At 47.4% G+C, this 16,017-nt stretch overlaps 1 protein-coding gene across 1 annotated transcript in view; it reads left to right on the top strand.

Moving 5' to 3' along the window:
• Positions 1 to 12,224: 12,224 nt before the first annotated feature.
• Positions 12,225 to 16,017, top strand: part of ank3b (ankyrin 3b) — a 483,498-nt gene continuing 479,705 nt past the window's right edge. Inside the window, exon 1 of the mRNA XM_055936209.1 lies at positions 12,225 to 12,466. Within this exon, the coding sequence (XP_055792184.1) occupies positions 12,431 to 12,466 (36 nt within the window). The 5' untranslated portion in view covers positions 12,225 to 12,430. The remainder of the gene's footprint in view (positions 12,467 to 16,017) is intronic.

Below are 16,017 nucleotides of genomic sequence, written 5' to 3'. Positions count from 1 at the left end.
TTGTCCGCGTTCTGGAACGTTGTTGGCCCTTTCGATCTCTGCTTTGCACATCCCACAGTCATCCGGTCTTGTTTGTGAGAGAAGAGGAAACTCCTATTACATAAGAGGAGTGGTGCAGAGCACGGTGCACTGCCACTGACCCTGTATGTGGTGCAGGGTGCACTGCCACTGACCCTGTATGTGGTGCAGGGTGCACTGCTACTCAATCAATCAATCAATCAATTTTATTTTATATAGCCCTTCGTACATCAGATAATATCTCGAAGTGCTGTACAGAAACCCAGCCTAAAACCCCAAACAGCTAGAATGCAGGTGTAGAAGCACGGTGGCTAGGAAAAACTCCCTAGAAAGGCCAAAACCTAGGAAGAAACCTAGAGAGGAACCAGGCTATGAGGGGTGGCCAGTCCTCTTCTGGCTGTGCCGGGTGGAGATTATAACAGAACTATGCCAAGATGTTCAAAAATGTTCATAAGTGACAAGCATGGTCAAATAATAATCATGAATAATTTTCAGTTGGCTTTTCATAGCTGATCATTAAGAGTTGAAAAACAACAGGTCCAATCAATTTTATTTTATATAGCCCTTCGTACATCAGATAATATCTCGAAGTGCTGTACAGAAACCCAGCCTAAAACCCCAAACAGCTAGAATGCAGGTGTAGAAGCACGGTGGCTAGGAAAAACTCCCTAGAAAGGCCAAAACCTAGGAAGAAACCTAGAGAGGAACCAGGCTATGAGGGGTGGCCAGTCCTCTTCTGGCTGTGCCGGGTGGAGATTATAACAGAACTATGCCAAGATGTTCAAAAATGTTCATAAGTGACAAGCATGGTCAAATAATAATCATGAATAATTTTCAGTTGGCTTTTCATAGCTGATCATTAAGAGTTGAAAAACAACAGGTCTGGGACAGGTGGCGGTTCCATAACCGCAGGCAGAACAGCTGAAACTGGAATAGCAGCAAGGCCAGGCGGACTGGGGACAGCAAGGAGTCACCACGGGCGGCAGTCCCGATGCATGGTCCTAGGGCCCAGGTCCTCCGAGAGAAAGAAAGAGAGAAGGAGAAAATTAGAGAGAGCCAAGATTTTCAAAATGTTCATAAATGACAAGCATGGTCAAATAATAATCAGGAATAAATCTCAGTTGGCTTTTCATAGCCGATCATTAAGAGTTGAAAACAGCAGGTCTGGGACAGGTAGGGGTTCCATAACCGCAGGCAGAAGAGTTGAAACTGGAATAGCAGCAAGGCCAGGCGGACTGGGGGCAGCAAGGAGTCACCACGGCCGGTAGTCCCGACGTATGGTCCTAGGGCTCAGGTCCTCCGAGAGAAAGAGAGGAGAAAATTAGAGAGAGCCAAGATTTTCAAAATGTTCATAAATGACAAGCATGGTCAAATAATAATCAGGAATAAATCTCAGTTGGCTTTTCATAGCCGATCATTAAGAGTTGAAAACAGCAGGTCTGGGACAGGTAGGGGTTTCGTAACCGCAGGCAGAAACAGTTGAAACTGGAATAACAGCAAGGCCGGGCGGACTGGGGACAGCAAGGTGTCAGCATGCCCGGTAGTCCTGACGTATGGTCCTAGGGCTCAGGTTCTCAGAGAAAAAGAGAGAACGAGAGAATTAGAGAGAGCATACTTAAATTCACACAGGACACTGGATAAGACAGGAGAAGTATTCCAGGTATAACCAACAGACCCTAGCCCCCCGACACATAAACTACTGCAGCATAAATACTGGAGGCTGAGACAGGAGCGGTCAGGAGACACTGTGGCCCCATCCGAAGAAACCCCCGGACAGGGCCAAACAGGAAGGATATAACCCCACCCACTCTGCCAAAGCACAGCCCCCACACCACTAGAGGGATATCCTCAACCACCAACTTACAATCCTGAGACAAGGCCGAGTATAGCCCACAAAGGTCTCCATCACAGCACAACCAAGGGGGGGCGCCAACCCAGACAGGAAGTTCACGTCAGTAACTCAACCCACTCAAGTGACGCACCCCTCCTAGGGACGGCATGAAAGAGCACCAGCAAGCCAGTGACTCAGCCCCAGTAACAGGGTTAGAGGCAGAGAATCCCAGTGGAGAGAGGGGAACCGGCCCTGGAGAGACAGCAAGGGCGGTTCGTTGCTCCAGAGCCTTTCCGTTCACCTTCACACTCCTGGGCCAGACTACACTCAATCATATGACCTACTGAAGAGATAAGTCTTCAGTAAAGACTTAAAGGTTGAGACTGAGTCTGCGTCTCTCACATGGGTAGGCAGACTGTTCCATAAAAATGGAGATCTATAGGAGAAAGCCCTGCCTCCAGCTGTTTGCTTAGAAATTTTAGGGACAATTAGGAGGCCTGCGTCTTGTGACCGTAGCGTACGTGTAGGTATGTACGGCAGGACCAACTCGGAAAGATAGGTAGGAGCAAGCCCATGTAATGCTTTAAAGGTTAACAGTAAAACCTTGAAATCAGCCCTTGCCTTAACGGGAAGCCAGTGTAGGGAAGCTAGCACTGGAGTAATATGATCAAATTTCTTGGTTCTAGTCAGGATTCTAGCAGCCGTATTTAGCACTAACTGAAGTTTATTTAGTGCTTTATCCGGGTAGCCGGAAAGTAGAGCATTGCAGTAGTCTAACCTAGAAGTAACAAATGCATGGATTAATTTTTCTGCATCATTTTTGGACAGAAAATTTCTGATTTTTGCAATGTTACGTAGATGGAAAAAAGCTGTCCTTGAAACAGTCTTGATATGTTCGTCAAAAGAGAGATCAGGGTCAAGAGTAACGCCGAGGTCCTTCACAGTTTTATTTGAGACGACTTTACAACCATCAAGATGAATTGTCAGATTTAACAGAAGATCTCTTTGTTTCTTGGGACCTAGAACAAGCATCTCTGTTTTGTCCGAGTTTAAAAGTAGAAAGTTTTCAGCCATCCACTTCCTTATGTCTGAAACACAGGCTTCTAGCGAGGGCAATTTTGGGGCTTCACCATGTTTCATTGAAATGTACAGCTGTGTGTCATCCGCATAGCAGTGAAAGTTAACATTATGTTTTCGAATAACATCCCCAAGAGGTAAAATATATAGTGAAAACAATAGTGGTCCTAAAACGGAACCTTGAGGAACACCGAAATGTACAGTTGATTTGTCAGAGGACAGACCATTCACAGAGACAAACTGATATCTTTCCGACAGGTAAGATCTAAACCAGGCCAGAACTTGTCCGTGTAGACCAATTTGGGTTTCCAGTCTCTCCAAAAGAATGTGGTGATCGATGGTGTCAAAGGCAGCACTAAGGTCTAGTAGCACGAGGACAGATGCAGAGCCTCGGTCTGACGCCATTAAAAGGTAATTTACCACCTTCACAAGTGCAGTCTCAGTGCTATGATGGGGTCTAAAACCAGACTGAAGCATTTCGTATACATTGTTTGTCTTCAGGAAGGCAGTGAGTTGCTGCGCAACAGCTTTTTCTAAAATTTTTGAGAGGAATGGAAGATTCGAAATAGGCCGATAGTTTTTTATATTTTCCGGGTCAAGGTTTGGCTTTTTCAAGAGAGGCTTTATCACTGCCACTTTTAGTGAGTTTGGTACACATCCGGTGGATAGAGAGCCGTTTATTATGTTCAACATAGGAGGGCCGAGCACAGGAAGCAGCTCCTTCAGCAGTTTAGTAGGAATAGGATCCAGTATGCAGCTTGAAGGTTTAGAGGCCATGATTATTTTCATCATTGTGTCAAGAGATATAGTACTAAAACACTTAAGTGTCTCTCCCGATCCCAGGCCCTCGCAGAGCTGTGCAGATCCAGGACAGCTAAGCCCTGGAGGAATACGCAGATTCAAAGAGGAGTCCGTAATTTGCTTTCTAATGGTCATGATCTTTTCCTCAAAGAAGTTCATGAATTTATTACTGCTGAAGTGAAAGCCATCCTCTCTTGGGGAATGCTGCTTTTTAGTTAGCTTTGCAACAGTATCAAAAAGAAATTTTGGATTGTTCTTATTTTCCTCGATTAAGTTGGAAAAGTAGGATGATCGAGCAGCAGTGAGGGCTCTTCGGTACTGCACGGTACTGTCTTTCCAAGCTAGTCGGAAGACTTCCAGTTTGGAGTGGCGCCATTTCCGTTCCAATTTCCTGGAAGCTTGCTTCAAAGCTCGGGTATTTTCTGTATACCAGGGAGCTAGTTTCTTATGACAAATGTTTTTCGTTTTTAGGGGTGCAACTGCATCTAGGGTATTGCGCAAGGTTAAATTGAGTTCCTCAGTTAAGTGGTTAACTGATTTTTGTCCTCTGACGTCCTCGGGTAGGCAGAAGGAGTCTGGAAGGGCATCAAGGAATTTTTGTGTTGTCTGAGAATTTATAGCACGACTTTTGATGCTCCTTGGTTGGGGTCTGAGCAGATTATTTGTTGCGATTGCAAACGTAATAAAATGGTGGTCCGATAGTCCAGGATTATGTGGAAAAACATTAAGATCTACAACATTTATTCCATGGGACAAAACTAGGTCCAGAGTATGACTGTGGCAGTGAGTAGGTCCAGAGACATGTTGGACAAAACCCACTGAGTCGATGATGGCTCCGAAAGACTTTTGGAGTGGGTCTGTGGACTTCTCCATGTGAATATTAAAATCACCAAAAATTAGAATATGATCTGCTATGACTACAAGGTCTGATAGGAATTCAGGAAACTCAGAGAGGAACACTGTATATGGCCCAGGAGGCCTGTAAACAGTAGCTATAAAAAGTGATTGAGTAGGCTGCATAGATTTCATGACTAGAAGCTCAAAAGACGAAAACGCCATTTTATTTTTTGTAAATTGAAATTTGCTATTGTAGATGTTAGCAACACCTCCGCCTTTGCGGGATGCACGGGGGATATGGTCACTAGTGTAACCAGGAGGTGAGGCCTCATTTAACACAGTAAATTCATCAGGCTTAAGCCATGTTTCAGTCAGGCCAATCACATCAAGATTATGATCAGTGATTAGTTCATTGACTATGACTGCCTTTGAAGTGAGGGATCTAACATTAAGTAACCCTATTTTGAGATGTGAGGTATCACGATCTCTTTCAATAATGGCAGGAATGGAGGAGGTCTTTATCCTAATAAGATTGCTAAGGCGAACACCGCCATGTTTAGTTTTGCCCAACCTAGGTCGAGGCACAGACACAGTCTCAATGGGTATGGCTGAGCTGACTACACTGACTGTGCTATTGGCAGACTCCACTAAGCTGGCAGGTTGGCTAACAGCCTGCTGCCTGGCCTGCACCCTATTTCATTGTGGGGCTAAAGGAGTTAGAGCCCTATCTATGTTGGTAGATAAGATGAGAGCACCCCTCCAGGTAGGATGGAGTCCGTCACTCCTTAGCAGGTCAGGCTTGGTCCTGTTTGTGGGTGAGTCCCAGAAAGAGGGCCAATTATCTACAAATTCTATCTTTTGGGAGGGGCAGAAAACAGTTTTCAACCAGCGATTGAGTGCTGAGACTGCTGTAGAGCTCGTCACTCCCCCTAACTGGGAGGGGGCCAGAGACAATTACTCGATGCCGACACATCTTTCTAGCTGATTTACACGCTGAAGCTATGTTGCACTTGGTGACCTCTGACTGTTTCATCCTAACATCGTTGGTGCCGACGTGGATAACAATATCTCTATACTCTCTACACTCGCCAGATTTAGCTTTAGCCAGCACCATCTTAAGATTAGCCTTAACGTCGGTAGCCCTGCCCCCTGGTAAACAGTGTATGATCGCTGGGTGATTCGTTTTAAGTCTAATACTGCGGGTAATGGAGTCGCCAATGACTAGGGTTTTCAATTTGTCAGAGCTAACGGTGGGAGCCTTCGGCGTCTCAGACCCCGTAACGGGAGGAGTAGAGACAAGAGAAGACTCAGACTCAGACTCCGACTCGCTACATAATGGGGAAAACCGGTTGAAAGTTTCTGTCGGCTGAATGAGCGACACCGGTTGAGCATTCCAACAGCATTTCCCTCCAGAAGCCATGAGAAAGTTGTCCGGCTGCGGGGACTGTGCGGGGGGATTTATACTAACGTTACTATCTGTACTTACTGGTGGCACAGACGCTGTTTCTTCCTTTCCTACACTGAAAATACCCTTGCCTAACGATTGCGTCTGAAGCTGGGCTTGCAGCACAGCTATTTTCGCCGTAAGGCGATCGTTCTCCTGTATATTATGAGTACAGCGACTGCAATTAGAAGACATCATGTTAATGTTACTACTTAGCTTCGGCTGTTGAAGGTGTTGACGAACCATGTCCAGATAAAGCGTCCGGAGTGAAAAGGTTGAATGAGGGAAAAAAGTTGCGATGGAAAAACTAAAAATATAAACGGTAATTAAAAACAGAAACAAAACAAAAAACGTAAAGTTGTCAGCTAGCAAAGTAAAGTAAAGTTCGCAGCAAATCGCACAGCAACAAAACGCACAGCAACACGTCTGCAGATTCAACAGGAAGTTACAACAATTACATCTGACATCTGATCTCTATCCACGCTCTAGTCCTGACCCTGTATGTGGTGCAGGGTGCACTGCCACTGACCCTGTATGTGGTGCAGAGCAGGGTGCACTGCCACTGACCATGTATGTGGTGCAGGGTGCACTGCCACTGACCATGTATGTGGTGCAGAGCAGGGTGCACTGCCACTGACCCTGTATGTGGTGCAGAGCAGGGTGCACTGCCACTGACCCTGTATGTGGTGCAGGGTGCACTGCCACTGACCATGTATGTGGTGCAGAGCAGGGTGCACTGCCACTGACCCTGTATGTGGTGCAGAGCAGGGTGCATTGCCACTGACCGTGTATGTGGTGTGCAGAGCAGGGTGCACTGCCACTGACCCTGTATGTGGTGCAGGGTGCACTGCCACTGGCCCTGTATGTGGTGCAGAGCAGGGTGCACTGCCACTGACCCTGTATGTGGTGCAGAGCAGGGTGCACTGCCACTGACCGTGTATGTGGTGCAGAGCAGGGTGCACTGCCACTGACCCTGTATGTGGTGCAGGGTGCACTGCCACTGGCCCTGTATGTGGTGCAGAGCAGGGTGCACTGCCACTGACCGTGTATGTGGTGCAGAGCAGGGTGCACTGCCACTGACCCTGTATGTGGTGCAGAGCAGGGTGCACTGCCACTGACCGTGTATGTGGTGCAGAGCAGGGTGCACTGCCACTGACCGTGTATGTGGTGCAGAGCAGGGTGCACTGCCACTGACCCTGTATGTGGTGTAGAGCAGGGTGCACTGCCACTGACCCTGTATGTGGTGCAGAGCAGGGTGCACTGCCACTGACCGTGTATGTGGTGCAGAGCAGGGTGCACTGCCACTGACCCTGTATGTGGTGCAGAGCAGGGTGCACTGACACTGACCGTGTATGTGGTGCTGGATTGTGTGTCAACTGAAGATTGCACTAAGTCCCAGGCTTGTCAGGGTGAGAGGAGTTACTGAGTCCCAGGCTTGGCAGGGTGAGAGGAGTTACTGAGTCCCAGGCTTGGCAGGGTGAGAGGAGTTACTGAGTCCCAGGCTTGGCAGGGTGAGAGGAGTTACTGAGTCCCAGGCTTGGCAGGGTGAGAGGAGTTACTGAGTCCCAGGCTTGGCAGGGTGAGAGGAGTTACTGAGTCCCAGGCTTGGCAGGGTGAGAGGAGTTACTGAGTCCCAGGCTTGGCAGGGTGAGAGGAGTTACTGAGTCCCAGGCTTGTCAGGGTGAGAGGAGTTACTGAGTCCCAGGCTTGTCAGGGTGAGAGGAGTTACTGAGTCCCAGGCTTGGCAGGGTGAGAGGAGTTACTGAGTCCCAGGCTTGGCAGGGTGAGAGGAGTTACTGAGTCCCAGGCTTGTCAGGGTGAGAGGAGTTACTGAGTCCCAGGCTTGGCAGGGTGAGAGGAGTTACTGAGTCCCAGGCTTGGCAGGGTGAGAGGAGTTACTGAGTCCCAGGCTTGGCAGGGTGAGAGGATTTACTGAGTCCCAGGCTTGGCAGGGTGAGAGGAGTTACTGAGTCCCAGGCTTGGCAGGGTGAGAGGAGTTACTGAGTCCCAGGCTTGGCAGGGTGAGAGGAGTTACTGAGTCCCAGGCTTGTCAGGGTGAGAGGAGTTACTGAGTCCCAGGCTTGGCAGGGTGAGAGGAGTTACTGAGTCCCAGGCTTGGCAGGGTGAGAGGAGTTACTGAGTCCCAGGCTTGTCAGGGTGAGAGGAGTTACTGAGTCCCAGGCTTGGCAGGGTGAGAGGAGTTACTGAGTCCCAGGCTTGGCAGGGTGAGAGGAGTTACTGAGTCCCAGGCTTGGCAGGGTGAGAGGATTTACTGAGTCCCAGGCTTGGCAGGGTGAGAGGAGTTACTGAGTCCCAGGCTTGGCAGGGTGAGAGGAGTTACTGAGTCCCAGGCTTGGCAGGGTGAGAGGAGTTACTGAGTCATCTGAGCTGCTGGACGGGGTGGTGTTAGGGTGGTGTTAGGGTGGGACGGGGTGGTGTTAGGGTGGGACGGGGTGGTGTTAGGGTGGTGTTAGGGTGGGACGGGGTGGTGTTAGGGTGGTGTTAGGGTGGGACGGGGTGGTGTTAGGGTGGTGTTAGGGTGGGACAGGGTGGTGTTAGGGTGGGACAGGGTGGTGTTAGGGTGGGACAGGGTGGTGTTAGGGTGGTGTTAGGGTGGGACAGGGTGGTGTTAGGGTGGTGTTAGGGTGGGACAGGGTGGTGTTAGGGTGGTGTTAGGGTGGGACAGGGTGGTGTTAGGGTGGGACAGGGTGGCGTTAGGATGGGACAGGGTGGTGTTAGGATGGGACAGGGAACAGGGTGGTGTTAGGATGGGACGGGGTGGTGTTAGGATGGGACAGGGTGGTGTTAGGATGGGACAGGGTGGTGTTAGGATGGGACAGGGTGGTGTTAGGATGGGACAGGGTGGTGTTAGGGTGGGACAGGGAGCAGGGTGGTGTGGGACAGGGAGCAGGGTGGTGTGGGACAGGGAGCAGGGTGGTGTTAGGATGGGACAGGGAGCAGGGTGGTGTTATGATGGGACAGGGAGCAGGGTGGTGTTCCCTGTCCCACCCTAACACCACCCTGTTCCCTCCCCAGTGTTCATAAATATAGAGCTAGGGAAGCCATTGTATGAGTGTGCTCTCTGTGCTGATATAACAGGATTAGAGAGAGGTCAACAGTGGGATGAGTCGGAATTGACCGGCCCAAATGCTCTACTCTGGCTCCATCTAGTGGTCCAGAAACATAATGACAACACTAACGTAGTTTAGGACGGTGTTAGGACAACAAACCCTTATATCACGGCCATTTGTTAATATACAAAATTGTATCATATTTTTCCATGAGAAATAACGTTCTAATTATTCCTAATAAAAATGAAATTATTAGGCTATTTGACAGATATTTAGCGAACAGGTTGGCCTATGTCCAGAACCCCATATTTAGCTAATTCACTATCTTTGTTAGAATTATTTTCCAAACATGTTTTAGGCTACTTAATGTTTAAAAAAAATATATATTCGATTACTGTGAAGGAAATGTTATAATGGCTGCCTGGATTAAAATGTTTTTGTTTATGTTTCTATGTATCTCTACTTGCACATCATCATCTGCACATCTATCACTCCAGTGTTAATTGCTAAATTGTAATTATTTTCGCCTCTAGGGCCTATTTATTGCCTTACCTCCCTACTCTTCTACATTTGCACACACTGTATAAAGATTTTTCTATTGTATTATTGACTGTATGTTTGTTTTATTCCATGTGTAACTCTGTGTTGTTGTTTGTGTCGAACTGCTATGCTTTATCTTGGCCAGGTCGCAGTTGTAAATGAGAACTTGTTCTCAACTTGCCTACCTGGTTAAATAAAGGTGAAATAAAATAAAACTAAGCGATCATGGAAAACCTATGGTTTAACATCTAGTTCATAGTGAAATAACTGCATCACACTGTCCTAATAACCCACAATAACCCACACTGTCCTAATAACCCACACTGTCCTAATAACCCACAATAACCCACACTGTCCTAATAACCCACAATAACCCACACTGTCCTAATAATCCACAGGCTCCTATTGAATCCTTCCAGTAGCACTCCCTGCCCCACAGTTCTGTGGTGAAACAGAGCAGCCATGGTATTAACCACTGGGTAATAACCACTGGGTAATAACTGAGCCAGTCTGGGTAATAACTATACACCTACCAGTGAACCAGTCTGGTAATAACCACTGGGTAATAACTAAACACCTACCAGTGAGCTAGCTGTGGTAATAACCACTGGGTAATAACCACGGGGTAATAACCACCGGATAATAACTGAGCCAGCCTGGGTAATAACCACTGGGTAATAACCACTGGGTAATAACCACTGGGTAATAACCACTGGGTAATAACCACTGGGTAATAACTGAGCCAGCCAGGGTAATAACCACCGGATAATAACTGAGCCAGCCTGGGTAATAACCACCGGGTAATAACCACTGGGTAATAACTGAGCCAGCCAGGCTAATAACCACAGGGTAATAACCACCGGATAATAACTGAGCCAGCCAGGGTAATAACCACTAGGTAATAACTGAGCCAGCCAGGGTAATAACCACTGGGTAATAACCACAGGGTAATAACAACCGGATAATAACTGAGCCAGCCAGGGTAATAACCACAGGGTAATAACCACCGGATAATAACTGAGCCAGCCAGGGTAATAACCACTGGGTAATAACCACCGGATAATAACTGAGCCAGCCAGGGTAATAACCACTGGGTAATAACCACAGGATAATAACTGAGCCAGCCAGGGTAATAACCACAGGGTAATAACCACCGGATAATAACTGAGCCAGCCAGGGTAATAACCACTGGGTAATAACCACTGGGTAATAACTGAGCAGGCCAGGGTAATAACCACAGGGTAATAACCACCGGATAATAACTGAGCCAGCCAGGGTAATAACCACTGGGTAATAGCCACTGGGTAATAACTGAGCCAGCCAGGGTAATAACCACAGGGTAATAACCACCGGATAATAACTGAGCCAGCCAGGGTAATAACCACTGGGTAATAACCACTGGGTAATAACTGAGCCAGCCAGGGTAATAACCACTGGGTAATAACCACCGGATAATAACTGAGCCAGCCAGGGTAATAACCACCGGTTAATAACTGAGCCAGCCAGGGTAATAACCACTGGGTAATAACTACTGGGTAATAACTGAGCCAGCCAGGGTAATAACCACTGGGTAATAACTGAGCCAGCCAGGGTAATAACCACTGGGTAATAACCACAGGATAATAACCACTGGGTAATAACTGAGCCAGCCAGGGTAATAACCACTGGGTAATAACTGAGCCAGCCAGGGTAATAACCACTGGGTAATAACTGAGCCAGCCAGGGTAATAACTACTGGGTAATAACTGAGCTGGCCAGGGTAATAACCACTGGGTAATAACTGAGCCAGTCTGGGTAATAACCACTGGGTAATAACCACAGGATAATAACCACCGGGTAATAACTGAGCCAGTCTGGGTAATAACCACAGGGTAATAACCACTGGGTAATAACCACAGGGTAATAACTGAGCCAGCCGTGGTAATAACCACTGGGTAATAACCACGGGGTAATAACCACTGGGTAATAACCACGGGGTAATAACCACTGGGTAATAACCACTGGGTAATAACCACTGGGTAATAACCACTGGGTAATAACTGAGCCAGCCGTGGTAATAACCACTGGGTAATAACCACTGGGTAATAACCACTGGGTAATAACCACTGGGTAATAACCACCAGGTAATAACCACCAGGTAATAACCACGGGGTAATAACCACGGGGTAATAACCACCGGATAATAACCACTGGGTAATAACCACTGGGTAATAACCACAGGGTAATAACCACAGGGTAATAACCACCGGGTAATAACCACTGGGTAATAACTGAGCCATCCAGGGTAATAACCACTGGGTAATAACTGAGCCAGCCAGGGTAATAACCACCAGGTAATAACCACTGGGTAATAACCACAGGGTAATAACCACCGGGTAATAACCACCGGGTAATAACCACTGGGGAATAACTGAGCCAGCCGTGGTAATAACCACATGGTAATAACCACGGGGTAATAACCACCGGGTAATAACCACGGGGTAATAACCACGGGGTAATAACCACGGGGTAATAACCACGGGGTAATAACCACGGGGTAATAACCACGGGGTAATAACCACCGGGTAATAACTGAGCCAGGCGACTCTACCTGCACGCTCCATAGAATGACACTGCAGCCTATCTCGCGCCACAGACACGTTTTGCCCGGGAAAAATGAGGACCTTCGAGCTTGAAACTTGTTGAAGACGAAGGACTTGATGTCGGGGTTTTTATAATCTTATAGCTTTGTGATAATACATATTTGATACAGGTTTATGGATTTTGAACGACAGAATCTGAGCAGCTGTCCGGAGTTGAGAAGTGTTCAACATGGCTTCCACCACAGGTGACCGCCGAGACTCACAGGTGAGGATCCTACCGTCCTTTCCCTTCACACCGGTACCGATACACTGCTGGCGAAACACGGTTTCATTTCACATTTATACCCCTGGTCATTCAGCATAAATCAGGCTTTCTGAAATTACACACACTTGGTGTTATTCTGCAACTGGGCTACAGTATTGTGTCGCAACAACGCGGAGTGAAAGTTTTGCTTTCACTTATTCTGTTCGTAACGTGTGAAAACTTGTGAAAACGTTTAGAAAACGTATATAGACTACAAATTGTAACAGTAAATTAACCTGTCAACTTTTGCCTGTTCATATGGGAGTTTACTCGTTTTTCTCTACTCTATTTTTCTCTGTTAACCTACATTGAAGCTCATTCATCGTTCACTAAATTCGTATACAAACATTTTCTGCAGACTTTTCTTGACGTCGTATTATTATGCTACTTTAATGCTAATCGGTTCGTTTGCACATTTTTCCTTACTGTACAGTTATACTGTTATAAAGGGTTATAATACAATGACATGACATTGGATCCACATAATGAATTTGAACCGAAAACCTTGGTAGTGACACATAAAGTGTAGGATTGTTCTGTTGTAGAATAGTGGTTAGTTGTTTTATGTAAAGCGCATAAGGCTAACTGATCCCTCATAGCAGCCTGTAAAGCCCATAAGGCTAACTGATCCCTCATAGCAGCCTGTAAAGCCCATAAGGCTAACTGATCCCTCATAGCAGCCTGTAAAGCACATAAGGCTAACTGATCCCTCATAGCAGCCTGTAAAGCCCATAAGGCTAACTGACCCCTCATAGCAGCCTGTAAAGCCCATAGGCTAACTGATCCCTCATAGCAGCCTGTAAAGTGCATAAGGCTAACTGATCCCTCATAGCAGCCTGTAAAGCGCATAAGGCTAACTGATCCCTCATAGCAGCCTGTAAAGCCCATAAGGCTAACTGATCCCTCATAGCAGCCTGTAAAGCCCATAGGCTAACTGATCCCTCATAGCAGCCTGTAAAGTGCATAAGGCTAACTGATCCCTCATAGCAGCCTGTAAAGCGCATAAGGCTAACTGATCCCTCATAGCAGCCTGTAAAGCGCATAAGGCTAACTGATCCCTCATAGCAGCCTGTAAAGCCCATAGGCTAACTGATCCCTCATAGCAGCCTGTAAAGCGCATAAGGCTAACTGATCCCTCATAGCAGCCTGTAAAGCCCATAAGGCTAACTGATCCCTCATAGCAGCCTGTAAAGCCCATAAGGCTAACTGATCCCTCATAGCAGCCTGTAAAGCCCATAAGGCTAACTGATCCCTCATAGCAGCCTGTAAAGCGCATAAGGCTAACTGATCCCTCATAGCAGCCTGTAAAGCGCATAAGGCTAACTGATCCCTCATAGCAGCCGACCAGCACCAGCCTGATGTAACAAAACGCATTCAGAGTTAATGGCTCATCTATTCTGTGGCTATAAAGCAACCTCCACACCACTAATCCCTATTGTCTAGAAGTCAAGGAGTGGTTTTGGGGAGAGAACAAACAAATTAAAAGCCTTGCTCTAGGGCAGAGTTCCAAATGGCACCCTATTTACATAGTGTCCTATGGGGTCTGGTCGAAGAAGTGCCCTATATAGGGAATAGGGTGCCATTTGGAATGCAGTATGATCCTAGTGGACTCAATATTCTGGAGAAACAGGTTCTGAGGTAATGGTGTCGCTGATTAACAGTTTCCTGGAAATGACTGTGGTTGTGTCTCAAACAGCGCCATATTCCCTATGTAGTGGCCCTGGTCTAAAGTAGAGCAGCACCCTATTCCCTATATAGTGGCCCTGGTCTAAAGTAGAGCAGCACCCTATTCCCTATATAGTGGCCCTGGTCTAAAGTAGAGCAGCACCCTATTCCCTATATAGTGGCCCTGGTCTAAAGTAGTGCAGCGCCCTATTCCCTATATAGTGGCCCTGGTCTAAAGTAGAGCAGCACCCTATTCCCTATATAGTGGCCCTGGTCTAAAGTAGTGCAGCACCCTATTCCCTATATAGTGGCCCTGGTCTAAAGTAGTGCAGCACCCTATTCCCTATATAGTGGCCCTATTCCCTATATAGTGGCCCTGGTCTAAAGTAGAGCAGCACCCTATTCCCTATATAGTGGCCCTATTCCCTATATAGTGGCCCTGGTCTAAAGTAGAGCAGCACCCTATTCCCTATATAGTGGCCCTGGTCTAAAGTAGTGTACCACCCTATTCCCTATATAGTGGCCCTGGTCTAAAGTAGTGCAGCACCCTATTCCCTATGTAGTGGCCCTGGTCTAAAGTAGTGCAGCACCCTATTCCCTATATAGTGGCCCTGGTCTAAAGTAGTGCAGCACCCTATTCCCTATATAGTGGCCCTGGTCTAAAGTAGTGCAGTACCCTATTCCCTATATAGTGGCCCTGGTCTAAAGTAGTGCAGCACCCTATTCCCTATATAGTGGCCCTGGTCTAAAGTAGTGCAGCACCCTATTCCCTATATAGTGGCCCTGGCCTAAAGTAGTGCACCACCCTATTCCCTATATAGTGGCCCTGGCCTAAAGTAGTGCAGCACCCTATTCCCTATATAGTGGCCCTGGTCTAAAGTAGTGCACCACCCTATTCCCTATATAGTGGCCCTGGTCTAAAGTAGTGCAGCACCCTATTCCCTATGTAGTGGCCCTGGTCTAAAGTAGAGCAGCACCCTATTCCCTATATAGTGGCCCTGGTCTAAAGTAGTGCAGCAGCCTATTCCCTATATAGTGGCCCTGGTCTAAAGTAGTGCAGCACCCTATTCCCTATATAGTGGCCCTGGTCTAAAGTAGTGCAGCACCCTATTCCCTATTATAGTGAGCCTGGTCCAAAGTAGTGCACTATGTAGGGAATAGGGTACCATTTGGTAGACACCCTATCTTAAAAGGGACTTGTGGTTTGGCCTGCGGAGACTTGTAGATGCCCGCTGACTGCATCTTCATGGCGTCTTGAGTGGTGTTGTTTACTATCTCACTTCTAAAGTCCTGTGTTTAATATCACTGTCTATCATTCTGCTGGTGCTTTAGAAGCAGTGGAGTTAGAGCAGGGGGGGAGAAACTCATTCCATGGAGGGTTTAGTCAACCAGGTGAGTTAGAGCAGGAGGGGAGAAACTCATTCCATGGAGGGTTTAGTCAACCAGGTGAGTTAGAGCAGGGGGGGCAAACTCATTCCATGGAGGGTTTAGTCAACCAGGTGAGTTAGAGCAAGGGGGGCAAACTCATTCCATGGAGGGTTTAGTCAACCAGGTGAGTTAGAGCAGGGGGGCAAACTCATTCCATGGAGGGTTTAGTCAACCAGGTGAGTTAGAGCAGGGAGAAACTCATTCCATGGAGGGTTTAGTCAACCAGGTGAGTTAGAGCAGGGAGAAACTCATTCCATGGAGGGTTTAGTCAACCAGGTGAGTTAGAGCAGGGGGGCAAACTCATTCCATGGAGGGTTTAGTCAACCAGGTGAGTTAGAGCAGGGGGGGAGAAACTCATTCCATGGAGGGTTTAGTCAACCAGGTGAGTTAGAGCAGGGAGAAACCATGGGCTGAGTCAA

Source organism: Salvelinus fontinalis, chromosome 1 (assembly GCF_029448725.1).
Source record: "Salvelinus fontinalis isolate EN_2023a chromosome 1, ASM2944872v1, whole genome shotgun sequence".
Classification (NCBI taxonomy): Eukaryota; Metazoa; Chordata; class Actinopteri; order Salmoniformes; family Salmonidae; genus Salvelinus; species Salvelinus fontinalis.
Note: the sequence above shows the minus strand (reverse complement) of the source record. Positions and strands in the feature narration are given on the sequence as shown.